The following is a 13,573-nucleotide window of genomic DNA, read 5'->3' on the forward strand; positions in this document are numbered from 1 at the left end:
CAGTTGGTACAGCCATACTTCCCAAGTGTTTTCTTCCTAAGAGTTTTATAATTTTAGCTTTGACATTCAAGACTTTGATCCCATTTGAGTTTATCTTTATATGTGGTGTGAGAAAGGTGTCCAACTTCATTCTTTGTATGTGGATATGCAGTTTCCTCAACACCATTGATCAAAGACTATTCTTTACCCATTGAATGGTCTTCTCACCCTTGTCAGTAATAAGTGGACCATAGATATGTTATGAGTCCCTCTTTTATTCTTGAAATTGGTCATTTGTATCTTTTATTGATCCAAAATAGTTAGAAGTTGTCTCTTCTATTGACTTAAAAAAAAAAAAAAAAAACTAACTGCTGATTTCATTGGGTTTCTCTACTTATCTGTTTTCCCATTTCATTGATTTCTGCTCATAACTTGATTTCTGTCCTACTCACATGAGTTTAATTTGTTCCTCTCTTTCTAGTTTCCTAACTGGTATAATTTTAGATCATTGATTTAGACCTTTTTCTTCTTTTAAACATAAGCATATAGAGCTATAAACTTTTTCTCTAAGTACTGTTTTCGCTACATCCTACAAATTATGATTTGTGTTTTTACTTTCATTCTATTAAACTTTTAAAATTCTTGTTGTGGTTTCTTCTTTTTCCCATGAGTTGTTTAGGTAAGTGAAATGCTTCATTTCCAAATATATGGAGATCTTCTAGATGTCTTATTATTTCTACTTTAATTATTTTGGTGTTAGATAAGATAACCTGTAAGATTTCATTCTTCTGGGATGCCTGGGTGGCTCAGTGGTTGGGCGCCTGCCTTCAGCTCAGGTCGTGATCCTGGGATCTGGGATCGATCCGCATTGAGCTCCCTGTGGGGAGCCTGCTTCTTCTGCCTGTGTCTCTGCCTCTCTCTCAGTCTGTGTCTCTCATGAATAAATAAATAAATCTTTAAAAAAAAAAGATTTTAAAAAAATAAAAATAAAACACAAAATAAAATAAAAAGATTTCATTTTTCTGATATCTATTAAAACTTGTTTTATGTCCAATCCTATATTCTATCTTGGTAAATGTTCTGTATACACTTCTTAAAAATGTGTATTCTGGAGTTTGAGGGAATAGTGTTCTATAAAAAAAAATAGTGTTCTATAAATATCAATTAAGTTAAGGTGGTTGGTATTATAACTCAGATCATTTCTGTATTATTGTTTGTCTCTTTGTTCTACCAATATCTAGAGCAACATATTAACTCCACTCTCTGTGTGAATCTATTTATTTCTTCCTTTAGTTCTGTCAGTTTTTGCTGCATGTATTTTGAAGTTTCACTACCAGGTACATAAACACTTAGAATTTTTATATCTGCCTGATGTGTTGATCCTTTTATTATTATGATTTGTCTCCCTGTGCCTCGAACAAAATTTCTTGTCTTGATATATGTATGTCTTGCCTGATTTTTTTTTCTTGCCTGATTTTAATATAGATACACAACTTTCTTATGCTTGCTATTTACATAGTCTCTGTCCTTTTACTTTCAACCTCTTTACAGTTTTGTATTTCAAGTCTGTCTCTTTGGGACAGCATATAGTTGTTTCTTGCTGGGATATCAGAATGTTTTTTCTCTGTGTTCCTGCTCTGTCCTCAGCTTGCAGCCTTCCCTGTGCTCCTGTACTTCAGGAAGATTTATCTCCACTAAACCACTAGAGTTCCTCTTGCCCAGCAGGAGACTGTTTTTACTTGTTACCTTGTGCTTGTTTGTCTGGTGGTAGAGGGCCAAAGGGAAGGTCCAGCCCCACTCTTAAGTAGACCCTGGGTTCCTGTGTCTTAAGGATGGGCATTCTCAACAGTCCCACCCCTCTGCAAGCAGTCTGAGACCTGTCAGGCAGTGGGCCCAGGTTGGTTTCCTGCCACTACCCAGGGAGCAGCAGGTTTTAGTTTTTTCCCTCTCCCAGATGCAGGACCTGGGGCCTGACAGGGATTGCTGACCTCCCTCAGAAACTTCAGTCTTGGGTGGCTCAAGTCATGATCCTGGGGTCCTGGGATCGAACCCTGCATCAGGCTCCTTGCAGGGAGCCTGCTTCTCCCTCTGTCTATGTCTCTGCCTCTCTATGTGTGTCTCTCATGAATAAATAAATAAAATCTTTTTTAAAAAGAAAAGAAACTTCAGGCTTTTGTTCCCTAGGGAGAGGGGTGCCTTTCTGACAGTGGCAGTGGCCCTCTTCCTCCAGGCCTACACCCCAGGGACAGCTTTCTCCAGTCTTGCTCCCTGATTCCAGTCTTCTGCATATAAGTAGCCATGAATTCTCCTTCTGTCTGCAGCTTTTGAGAGTTCTTTTCTCCTGTGCTAGCCCATACTTAGCCTTTAGCAACTCATTCTTCCAATTGTTTATATGGCACTTGCCATTTCTTCCTCCCATGTTCTGCCACATGTGGGCCAGTGTCCGTGTCCCATCTCTCGTTGGAGGTGCCTTTCTTTCCTTAGATTTCAGTCCACATAATTGCCCTGAGACCCTAGCTCTCTGTTAGATGCAACAAAAGTTATGATGTTATATGTTATTCTCTGTTTTCTTGTTGTTAGGAGAGGAGCAATACTCTATTTTTCTGCATGCCTACTTGAGGTTTTTTTGTTTGTTTGTTTTTTGTTTAAGATTTTATTTATTTATTCATGAGAGACACAGAGAGGGAAAGACATAGGCAGAGGGAGAAGCAGGCTCCCTATGGGAAGCCTGACTCAGGACTTGATCCCAGGACCCTGGGATCATGACCTGAGTCAAAGGCAGATGCTCAACCACTGAGCCACCCAGGCACCCCTAACTATCAGTTTTAATTATAACTGTCTTCAACTTTTTAGTCGCCTGATTTGGGTTTTTTTAAATTTTATATATTTATTTATTCATGAGAGACACAGAGAGAAAGGCAGAGATATAGGCAGAGGGAGAGCCAGGCTCCTTGCATGGAGCCTGTTGTGGGACTCAATCCCAGGACTCCGGGATCACAACCTGAGCCAAAGTTAGACAGATACTCAACCACTGATCGATCCAGGTGCCCTTTACCCATCTGATTTAGATGATTAGATTTTGTATCCTGACAAAATTAAATTTAACCCCCCCATTCTGTTTTGAGTGCTTCTTGACCATCTGATTTACATATAAGAGACACTGCACCCACCCTCTTTAACTATCATTTTATAATTATTTATCAACATATATTAAACTTCTTTGTAGGTTCATCCTCCTTCCCTCTTTCCCTAGAGTCTAGATAAGAATTCAGCAAACGCTTTCTATAAAGAGCCAGATAAATATATTACTCTGTCACAACTACTCAACTCTGTCCTTGTAGCACAAAGGGCAATATGTAAATGGATGAGCGTGGCAGTGTTCCGATGAAACTTTATTAAGCAGATGGGAGGATGAATTTGTCCCACAGGCTTTATCTGCTGACCTTGGTTTTTGTATAGCCTTTAAGCTAAGACTGAGTCTTAGATTTTTAAATGGTTGAAAAAATCAAAAGGAGGATAATACTTCATGACACATTAAAATTATACAAAATTCAAATTTCAGAGTCCATAACTAAAGTTTTGTTGGAAAAGAGCCATCACACTTATTTATGAATTGTCTCTGGGTGTTTTTATGCTACAACAGCACAGTTGAGTAGTTGCAGCACAGATGGTATGGCCTGTAAAGCCTAAAACATTTACTCTTTGGTCCTTGACAGAAAAGGTGTGTCAAATCCTGACCTAGAGGATTTGAGTTAGAGTTAGAGTTGCTTGAGGCCTGCTCCTGGTCCCTTCTCTCCTCTCACTTTGGACTCTCTCCCCAGGGATAGCTTCACATGCCCACTGGCCCATGAATGGTGGCTCACAAATTTATAATTCCAAAACAAACCCTCTTTTATACTCCAGGCCAGTATATCTACTGCCTCCCTGGATCTCTCCTGGGAGGTCTCAAAGATACCTCCGAAGTACATGTCTCCCAAGTGAATTAATGATCTTCGAATTTGAGGTTCTTCCATTTCCCTGTATCTTAGAGAATAGCTCCATCGTGGGTGCAGTTTGCTCAAGCCAAAATCTGGCTGTCGTCTTTAATGTTTCTCCTTTGCATCCCTCCTTATCCCACGCATCTAATCTGTGACCAGGTCTTGTCCTATTTAGGTCCTCATATTTCTGAAGATCCATGTAATAGATTCCCAGGGACCAAGATCTTTCTAGCTTTTGGCTGGTCCCTATTTGCATCTCCAGCCTTATTTTCCCTCTGGTGTTAATCAAAGCGGCCTTTTTACGTCCCTCCAACAGGCTTTCCTCCTCCTTCCTGTGAGGCCTTTCACACATTGTTCTTTGCATGGAACACGTTAGAAGGAGCACTCACTGCACCATGAACTGCTGCCACACACTTTAAATACCCAGTGACCTCACACAGTAGAAGTCTATTTCTTGCTTTCACAAAATCCATTGTCAGTATTCCAGGTAGGCTGATGGCCTCAAACATGATCTTCCAGAGACCCAGGTCGCTCCTGGCTGTGGCTCTGTCATCCCATAGGACTTTAAGGGGATTTTATTGACTCCTCTGCATCTGGTAGATAGATGGCTGAGCAGGGGAGAGGGGTGAGAAATGTAGAGGATCACATAGGAGATTTCAAATGGGCTATGACAAGAAATGATCCCTTTCACCATGGTTGCCTATAACATGAATCACATGATTGTATCTAGCTGCCTGGGAGGCATGGAGATAGGCTACCTGTGTGCCTCTGTGTGCCTAGAAATTAGAGGAAACGATTTTGGTGTCCCTACCTCCTCTTCATCCTTCAAATCTCAGGGAAGCCTTCCCTATCTCCCTGCCTGGACCAAATCACCCTAGGATTTTACACACCCTCTCTTGTGGCACCAATCACAGCTGTAGAGCTACATCCTTCACATTACTATTTCAATGTGTGTTTCCCACTAGGCAGTGCTCCTAGAGGACAGTTCTAGCTGTTTAGCTCATTTCCAACCCAGTTCTTGGCATATGTAGGCATTTATTAATATTTACTGATTGGATGAACACAAAGGAAAGAGAATGAATGGTTAATTGCCCAGTGGGCATAGAGTGCTACCCACTGGGGCTCCAGAAGAAGCTAAACCAAAGAGCCCACCCTCTCGCAGTCCTCAGGCCTTATTGCCTTCCACGGGTCCTGAGTCCGATCCAGTAACTTTCAGGCATCTGAAAGGCCCCTGCCCCACCCTCGGCCCTTCTGATACTGTTCTGCTGCTAACAGGCACCCTCCCAAGGGTGTTCCAACCACTCTGCTCAACAAAGATTGGGTATTTTTCACCCTTCAGAGGCTGGCCTCATGGTAGTAGAGCAGTCCCTGGGTCTAGACAATGTGAGGTCTTCCTTATCATTGGTTCTGCTTATGCCTTAGATGAATGTGTCCCCCCCCCCCACCTGCCTGCCCCCCGTCCCTCCCCAGCTCAGTGTCCATGACAGGCTTTAACGAAAGAGACCATCAGGAATGCTGTTGACGGGCTGGTGGGGTGTGTAGAGGTTATGTTGAGGAAGGCACGGTATCAGACACGTTGTATCCTCAGGTCAAAGTCTATGCCCTGCCAAACTTCTAGACTCCCTGTGGGACACTATCTACATGTTTTTGTTCCTTTTTTGTCACCAACATCTTTCAAGGCAACTTTCTGGTGTGGAGAAGAAAAAACAATTCTTAACTTTCAAATATGAAAAGTAATGTGGAATTTCAAACAGGATCCTGATTCTGTGGGTGTGAGTGGGTAAAACTGCAGGATAGACACTGGCCAGCACTGAGTCTGAGCATAGCAGCATCACTTACCCGACTGCACTGAAGCCCCAGTAAGCACGCAGCCCTGCAGTGTGGGGCCTGGTGGCACTGGGACAGAGGTGGGGCAGTGTTGACCTGAAGCTCTTCCCTGTGTTCCTTACAGATCGCAAAGGAAGATGCCATCCTGCCAGTAGCTCTTTTCCCGTCTCTCTGCGAGCTCATCTTTCATAACAACCCTCTGGTGGCCCATACACGAGGTATGGTGCCTACAAACCTGCACCCCCATCCTGGTGGCCAGGGGCAGTCTGGGCACCCTCAACCCCACCTCATCGATGCTGAGCCCTGGGCTCTGCTCTGTGTCATGGGTGGACAAAGTTCATGGTGCATTTGGGGATGGAGAGAACAACACACTGCTGAGCACCTGCTCTGTACCAGCTTATCTGACAGCAACCCTGTGAGGCAGGCATCATTGTCCCCATGCTCAGTGAAGGATACTGAGGACCAGGGAGGTTCATGATCTACATATGGTCCCACAGCAAGAAAGAGGCAGAGCTGGGAATGGAATACAGAATTAGCTAGATCCTGCATGAGATCTTTAAGTGACTCCCAGCTTTGTTGAACAGGTCTGTTGTGGCCTCACTTTCTACTCCCCAGCTGTGAGGGGTGCAAGGCCCTCCCCTCCCAGAGCATCATGGGTGCAGTGGATGCTACATCAGCATGACACTTTGGAGGCACATTAGAATCCTAGGTCCTAGTGTGACATCAACAGAGTTCTCACCCTTGCTTTGCACCATCCTTATTGCCTTGGGCAAATTTCTTAACTTCTCTGTGCTTCAGTTTCCTCACCTATTGAATGGAAATGATATAGGTACCTATCTCTTGGGGTTGGTGTGGGAATGATACAAGTTAATACATGTCTGGCAGATTGAACAGTGTTGGACACATAGTAAGCCCCTAGTAAATATCCGTTGATAGTAACCGTACTTCCCCATCATGGCTCCAGGGATCCCTCCACTGCTGAAAAGCTTCCTCCAGGAGCGGCTGGGGATCCACTTGATTCGAAGGAAGATAGTAAAAGCTAAGCATCATATTTTGATGCCTCGGAAGGACTCTCGGAAGGTAAGTCCTCAGGCAGGACTGCCAAGCCCGGAGGAAGTGGAACCCATCTTAATGGATGTGAACTGACCTGGGGAGAGTGCCCTCTCACACTCATCATGGATTCCTTCTGTTGGGTCTGTAGTACTGGCATTGTCTTCTTTCAACATCTGTTACATACAGATAAACCCAGAAGGGACAAAACAGTCATGGAATCCTACCCCCAACTTTTACAGAGAAACTGAGGCCCCAAGAAGGAGCTGTGATGTAGGGGAGAAACCAGTCTGAAGACCCAGGGATGAGCCTGGTGTCATCCCTTTCCATGGCTGCCTGAACTTGAGCAAGAGCTTCACTCTCTGAGCTTCAGCTTCTCAACTCCAAGCTTCCTTCATCTAGAGAAGCATTAGATAGAAAAATATGTTGTAAACCCTCAAGCCCATACCTGCGTGAGTTCTAACCATGTGTAGGAGTCATGAATGGCTGCACCTGGCCTAGAATACACATCTGCCTGTCTCAGGAAGCATTTCCTTATGTTGAGAGCAATCTGCTGCCCCAAACCAACCCCAGCCAGTGGTCTTAGACTTGCCTCTGGGATGCTGTAGAGTAAGTCACATCTCTCCTTCATCTGAAGGATTGCAGAAATTTCTGTGAAATACTCCTCCTTCCTGAACTTCAGCCTTCCTATAACTAAAAGCTAGACTGGGCATTGCTGATCTCAAAAGTTAAATAGCTATTCCCTTTCTACCCCTTATGCAGCCTGTCTCTGTCCAGCCAAACTAGTCTGTAGCCCTTAGAAGACCAGAGCAGGATTAAAAGCCAGAAATAGATAGAATTTCAAAAGGTTTCTGTCATCTTTCCCTTGCTTGTTGCCTCTAAGAATTGGACTGTCTTCTTTCCATTAGCCAGCCTGAGAGGGGTGCAGTCAGAGTGAGCCAGATGCTAAGTCCATAATCCTCTCTCCCAGGACAGTGGTCTTTTGCTAATTAATTAAGGAAGCTGAGAATTACAACAGGAAAGAAATTATTTCCTTGGCTCTGAACTCTGAGAGAGATTTGCCTTATAAAACTCCATAAGGTACCTGGGTGGCTCAATTGGTTAAGCACCTGCCTTCAGCCCAGGTCGTGATCCCAGGGTCCTGGGATTGAGCCCCACATCTGGCTCCCTGCTCAGTGGGGAACCTGCTTCTCCCTTTCCCACTGCCTGCTGCTGCTCCTGCTTGTGTCTTCTTTCTCTCTGTCAAATAAATAAAATCTGAAAGAAAAGAAAAGAAAAGAAAAGAAAAGAAAAGAAAGAAAGAAAGAAAGAAAGAAAGAAAGAAAGAAAGAAAGAAAGAAAAGAAAGAAAGAAAGAGAAAGAAAGAAAGAAACCTCAAAAATATAGGGACCAGCATCCTGAAAGGGACCTGGTGCTGCTGCCTCCCAGAAGGCACAGGACCATCTCCTCCAAGCCTTCCTAGGAGGAAAGTCGAGGGTACTATGTTAAACCTCAATCAGGAGAATACAGCTATTGAGAGCCAGAGTAAGTAATATGATCAGGGATGTAGAATGAGGCAGAGCCCAGGATGGAAATCAGATAGTCCAGGCTCTGCCACCAAATAATTCTGTGACCTTGGACAAGTCATTTTACCTCTCTGAGCCCTGGTATAAATAAAGCAACATGTACAGGGCACATTGTAGATGCCCAGTTAGTGTGATTTGGCTCCCTCCCTCTGCCTATGAGCCCTCATCCAGTACTCTGATCACTGTACCAACTAGCCTTAGTCTAGTGAGGTCCAGAAGGAGAGATTCTGATCAGGAAGCAAACCAATCTAGCCTTTCTCCTTTGACAGGTAAAAACCCAAGTCCCAAAGGTGCCAAAGCAGCCTCTAATTCTCCATCATCCACCTGTGACCATAGTCAAGTCTTCCTCAAAGGAGATGCTAGAGTCTGATGCAGGGCCAACTAAAGAGCCATTGGCTGCCAGAAGCAGTCCTCTGGAGCAGATGCCTGTCGAAGGCCTGGAGGGCCTTTCCCTGTCCCACCGGACCTTCGTGCCATTGCCTCCCATCTGCTCTGATTCCACCGTGCATAGTGAAGAGACCACATCCCAAGAGAATGACAGACCCAGCCACCTCAGCCCGGAACGGCCATCAGACGAGGACACCAAGAGCATGGAGTCCATATTCTTGACCCAGGTGCCTGGTTCCCCTTCCCCTGCCTTGTTCCTAGCTCCTAGGGGCTTCTGCACAACCCTGGCATTGCTGGATTGCTGTGGGCAGCCAGAAGTAAGCCCAGACAGGCCCAGAAACCAGAAGAAAGCACCCCTAACAGGACCTGCAAACTCCTCTGAGAGATCTGTTGATCCAAGACTACTGGTGGGGAGATCCAGGGAGATAAGTCATGGTCCTGTGGCACAGACAGCATCTGGGGTCTGGCTCGGGCATGGTTCTGATTGGTTTCTTGGAAGGTTTGCAGCTGCCTCTGCCTATCTGTATAAGGTCACATGAATTCTGCTGCTGCCTCGGAATACAGGGAATACAGATGGGCAAGACAAAGATCCTGTCCTTGAGAAGTCCTCAGTCTGATGAAGTTGTGCATGCAGTCAGTGCCGAGACCAAGGAAAACCCAGGGGCTGGGAGCCTGGAGGAAAGAAGGGTCCTCTGCCCAGACCAGGAGGGCTCCTGAAAGATGTTCCTTCCAATTAGCTGATCTTTGCAGGCTGAGTAGGCAGTGACAAGGTGAAAACATGGGCGGGAAGGGCATCCTGGGCAGAGCAAACAGCATGAAGCAGGCTACAGAGGACAGAAATTTAAGTGGCATGTGCAGAAACCACAAATGGTTCAGTGTCTGGGCAGCAGAAGGTGACATGTAGGAAAAGGGAACTATGAGGCTAGAAGAGATGGCAGGGTCCCTCGAATTTTGTCATTGTACTGTTGCCTTTCCTCATCTCTGTACCTCCAGTCTCACCTCTCCAGGCTTCCAGAGCTTTCCAAAATGTCCATGCATACATTTATGTTGGACTCCATCCCTTTTTTATTTTTTATTTATTTTTTTAAAAGACTTTATTTATTCATAGACACACAGAGAGAGGCAGAGACACAGGCAGAGGGAGAAGCAGACTCCACACAGGGAGCCCGATGTGGGACTCGATCCCAGGTCTCCAGGATCATACCCTGGGCTGCAGGCGGCGCCAAACCGCTGCGCCACCGGGGCTGCCCTCCATCCCTTTTTTAAAGATGACTTCTGGTGACGTACACATTTATATGGTGTAAAACTATCTTTATGAACTGTATCAGAAACTTTTAGAACAAAGCAGAGTCTAAGTAAATATTTAAAAACAAGCTTGAAAAGATATAAATAAAAATGAGTTTGAGAAAGTTGGATGAAAGGAAAATGTGGACAGGAGAGTAAATAAGGTCTCCATCACTGTAACCCACTCATCATGCACTGCTGCTCTCGTAACAGAGGTGTATTGCCAAAATGCAAGTGTGAGCTTCCTGGGAGCCAAAGGAATACAATCAACTGTGAGTCACCATGATGGAAAAAGCTTTTTTACCCTTGCCAACTCGCCGGGGCTGTGACTCCAGCACAATCTGGAATAGAAGCAGCAAGAGCAGATACATCTTGTTCCTCATCTTCGTGGGGAAGCTTTCAGTCTTTCACCATTAATTCTGATGTTAGTTGTGGGTTTTTCATAAATGTCCTTTGTCAGGTTGAGGAAGTTTCTTTCTATTCCTAGTTTGTTGAATTTTTTTTAAATCACGAAGTGGTGTTAGATTTTGCCAAATATAGTTTCTGTGTCCATTGAGTGATCATGTGATTTTTTTTTGTCCTTTATCTATCAGAATGGTGTATCATACTCATTGATTTCCAGATGTTTAACCAAACTTGTCTATACCTGGGATAAGTCCCACTTGATCATGGTATATAATCCTTTTTATATGTTGTCAGTTTGGTTTGCTAGTATTTTTTTTAGGATTTTTGTGTTTATGTTCATAGGGATATTGGTCTGTATTGTCCTTCTGTGATGTCTTTCCTTACTTTTGGTTTCAGGGTAATAATTCAGAGAATGAGCTGTAAGATTAAGAAAGAGAATGAGCTCTCCTAATTTTTGGGAGAATTGGTGAAGGATTAGTGTTAATTCTTCTTTAAGTGTTTAGAAGAATTCACTAGTAAAGCCATCTGGTTCTTGGCTTTTCTTTGTGACAATTGTTGAAATTACCAATTTAGTCTCTACTTGTTCCAGGTCTGTTCAGATTTTTTATTTCTTCTTAACCACAAGCTTTAATGAAGGGTATAAACAATATCCCTACATGAAATTCAGGTCTCATAGATATGTTTCTTTAAAAACCATGAGGGTAGGGATCCCTGGGTGGCGCAGCGGTTAGCGCCTGCCTTCAGCCCAGGGCGCGATCCTGGAGACCCGGGATCGAATCCCACGTCGGGCTCCCGGGGCATGGAGCCTGCTTCTCCCTCTGCCTCTCTCTCTGCCTCTCTCTCTCTCTCTCTCTGTGTGACTATCATAAATAAATAAAAATTAAAAAAAAAAAAAAACCATGAGGGTAGGCTAAAAGTGTGAGTTCAGACAGTGTTCACTCACCCCTTAAAACTCCTCTGTGGCTTGCCATCACAGTGAGGATAAAGAAAATACAAACAAAAACAAAGCAAACACCCTCAGGTTGGCTTTTAAAAGTCCTTACTGATCTGAGGCCTGCCTATTGCTCCAGTCGCCCATCTTTTCACCATATACCTCAACGATACCAACTCGGAGTTCTCCCAAATCCACCTTGCTGGTTCTTATGTGTGTTTCGGCCCCTGCTATTCCTGGCCTGTGGCAGTTCTCTCTCCCCATCACTCATAGCCCATCCCTCTCCCCTTCCCCACATGGAGATGGCTATCCTGCTTCTTCAAGACTTCAGGCAGGTTAAGGCCTCACTTCCTCCAGGAAGCTTCCTGGTCCCACAGGCAGGGTTCAGGCTTCCGGTGGGCTCACCCAGAACCTTTGTGCTCCCTTCTATGGCGCTTACCAAAGTGCATGATCATTGTCTGCTTTCATGTCTGCCTCCTCTTACCTCAGTCTTGGTTCTTGCCCTTAACCGGGCCCGGCATAGGTACACACAGGGCTGATGCTTAGATGCTTTTCTTTTGGGCACAGGTGAACGAGCTGCCTCCCTCCATCCTCCTGAGGGATGATTCAGCCATGAAGAAGGAAGGGCAAAGACCACCCCATACAGCTCCCAGAGAGGTAAAGAGGGCTTGGAGGAAGCTCCCAACTGCCTCCCTCCCCAGCAAGTACCATGGCTACGAGGAGCTGCTGACAGCCAAGCCTGATCCAGCATTTATTGAGCCAAAGGGTATGTGAGGAGAATGGCTCCAAGGCGGGGACCCTCAGTCCACAGCCCAGAGCAAGTCAGGGCAAAGCTAAAGCTGGTGGCATGCCTCATTTCCAGTCTGGAATGCTGCCCTCTGCATGAATGTCTTGTCAAAGGGCTCCTGAAGCTGTCCTGGTTGGGAGCCTCACATATCAGGACTCCTGGCCTGGGCCTTCATTGGATTTGGAGGAGCCACAGCTGTTTTGAGATTCCTGCAAGTCTAGGCCCAGCTGCTCTGGTTGGAAAAGTGTCTCCAGAAAGGGTTTGATGAGCAGACACCTAGACTGGCCAGATTTTTAAGCTCCTTCCCAGCCCAACTGAGCCCCAGATGGAACATCCCAAATCCTCTCTATGTGGTTTGAGGCAAGAGAGCGCTCTTTGAGCCCCTTGTTTTAGTCTGATGTGTTAATGCTATTTGTGCTTCAAAGGGCCTGGCACTCAGCTGCGCTCTCAGATGTCAGTCCCTACAGTGTAACCCACTGTTAAATGGGTTGTTAAATGGCTGTTAAATGGGGTTACATTGGGGTCAGTCCCTCTCCCCTTTCCAGTGCTACTGGTCCATTAGGATCTGTGCACATAGGGGACAAGTATTCACTGGATGAACGATGGAGGTTCGGGCCCTGCAGCAGATCAGGGAAAGATGGAGCAGCGTAGCGTGTTCCTCTGGGGCCTCTCAAATCCTTTCACCCAGGGCTACTGTGAGACCAGGGAAGGGAAAAATTGAGGGAGGCATCCAGTAGATGGAGGACAGGTACCTTGCCCCAAGCCTTGCCTTTTTGCCATAGGAATCCAGAAGAACACACAGGCGCTGCAGCACATGCTCAAGTACCCCCTGCTGTGCCGCTCTTCCAAGCCCAGGCTGGATAAGCTTCAGAAACACTATGTTCCCAAGGAGAAACGGGTAAATGGGCCAGCCCCACCTTGTTGAGTGTTCAGGTGGGTCCTCAGGATCCCCCAGGTAGAGATGTGGCTGTCACCTCAGGACCTTCTGAGGGCTGTGCTTTCCCAGTGCCCCCATGGGTTCTCCTGCTTGTTGCTGAGTCTGGATGAGGTGGTGAGGCCAGGAGAGGCTGAGCACTGGACTGGAGTGACAGGCTCCTCTTACCTTGCCTCAGGCCCAGAGGATCCCTGTTCCCCCACCTCGGAAGACTCGAGCCCAGCTGCTGGATGACATCCTCATTCGCATGCGGGATCCCCGGAACATTACTGAGGCTCCTCTAGGTACAGCATTGCCTGCCCCCAGCCTCTGTCCAGAACCTACCGGACACAGAGTAGTTTACTCATCTGCTAACTGGGAGGCAGAGGGCACAGGCATGTCAGGGCAGGAAGGGCCCTTGGCATCTGCCCCGGCTCTTCCTCTTGTGCAGACAGGCTGAGGCATGGA

General features: G+C 45.8%; 1 protein-coding gene across 5 annotated transcripts in view; it reads left to right on the forward strand.

Moving 5' to 3' along the window:
* The window catches only part of XRRA1 (X-ray radiation resistance associated 1), a 63,611-nt gene that overhangs the window by 45,980 nt on the left and 4,058 nt on the right, over positions 1-13,573 (forward strand). For 4 of the 5 annotated variants that reach the window (XM_025458998.3, XM_025458995.3, XM_049098861.1 and 1 more), the window contains 6 exons: positions 5,908-6,001; positions 6,748-6,863; positions 8,668-9,012; positions 11,973-12,171; positions 12,975-13,090; positions 13,305-13,410. In XM_025458998.3, the coding sequence (XP_025314783.1) occupies positions 5,908-6,001; positions 6,748-6,863; positions 8,668-9,012; positions 11,973-12,171; positions 12,975-13,090; positions 13,305-13,410 (976 nt within the window). The remainder of the gene's footprint in view (positions 1-5,907; positions 6,002-6,747; positions 6,864-8,667; positions 9,013-11,972; positions 12,172-12,974; positions 13,091-13,304; positions 13,411-13,573) is intronic. The other variant, XM_025458997.3, reaches the window with a different exon arrangement.

Source organism: Canis lupus, chromosome 21, assembly GCF_003254725.2.
Source record: "Canis lupus dingo isolate Sandy chromosome 21, ASM325472v2, whole genome shotgun sequence".
NCBI lineage: Eukaryota > Metazoa > Chordata > Mammalia > Carnivora > Canidae > Canis > Canis lupus.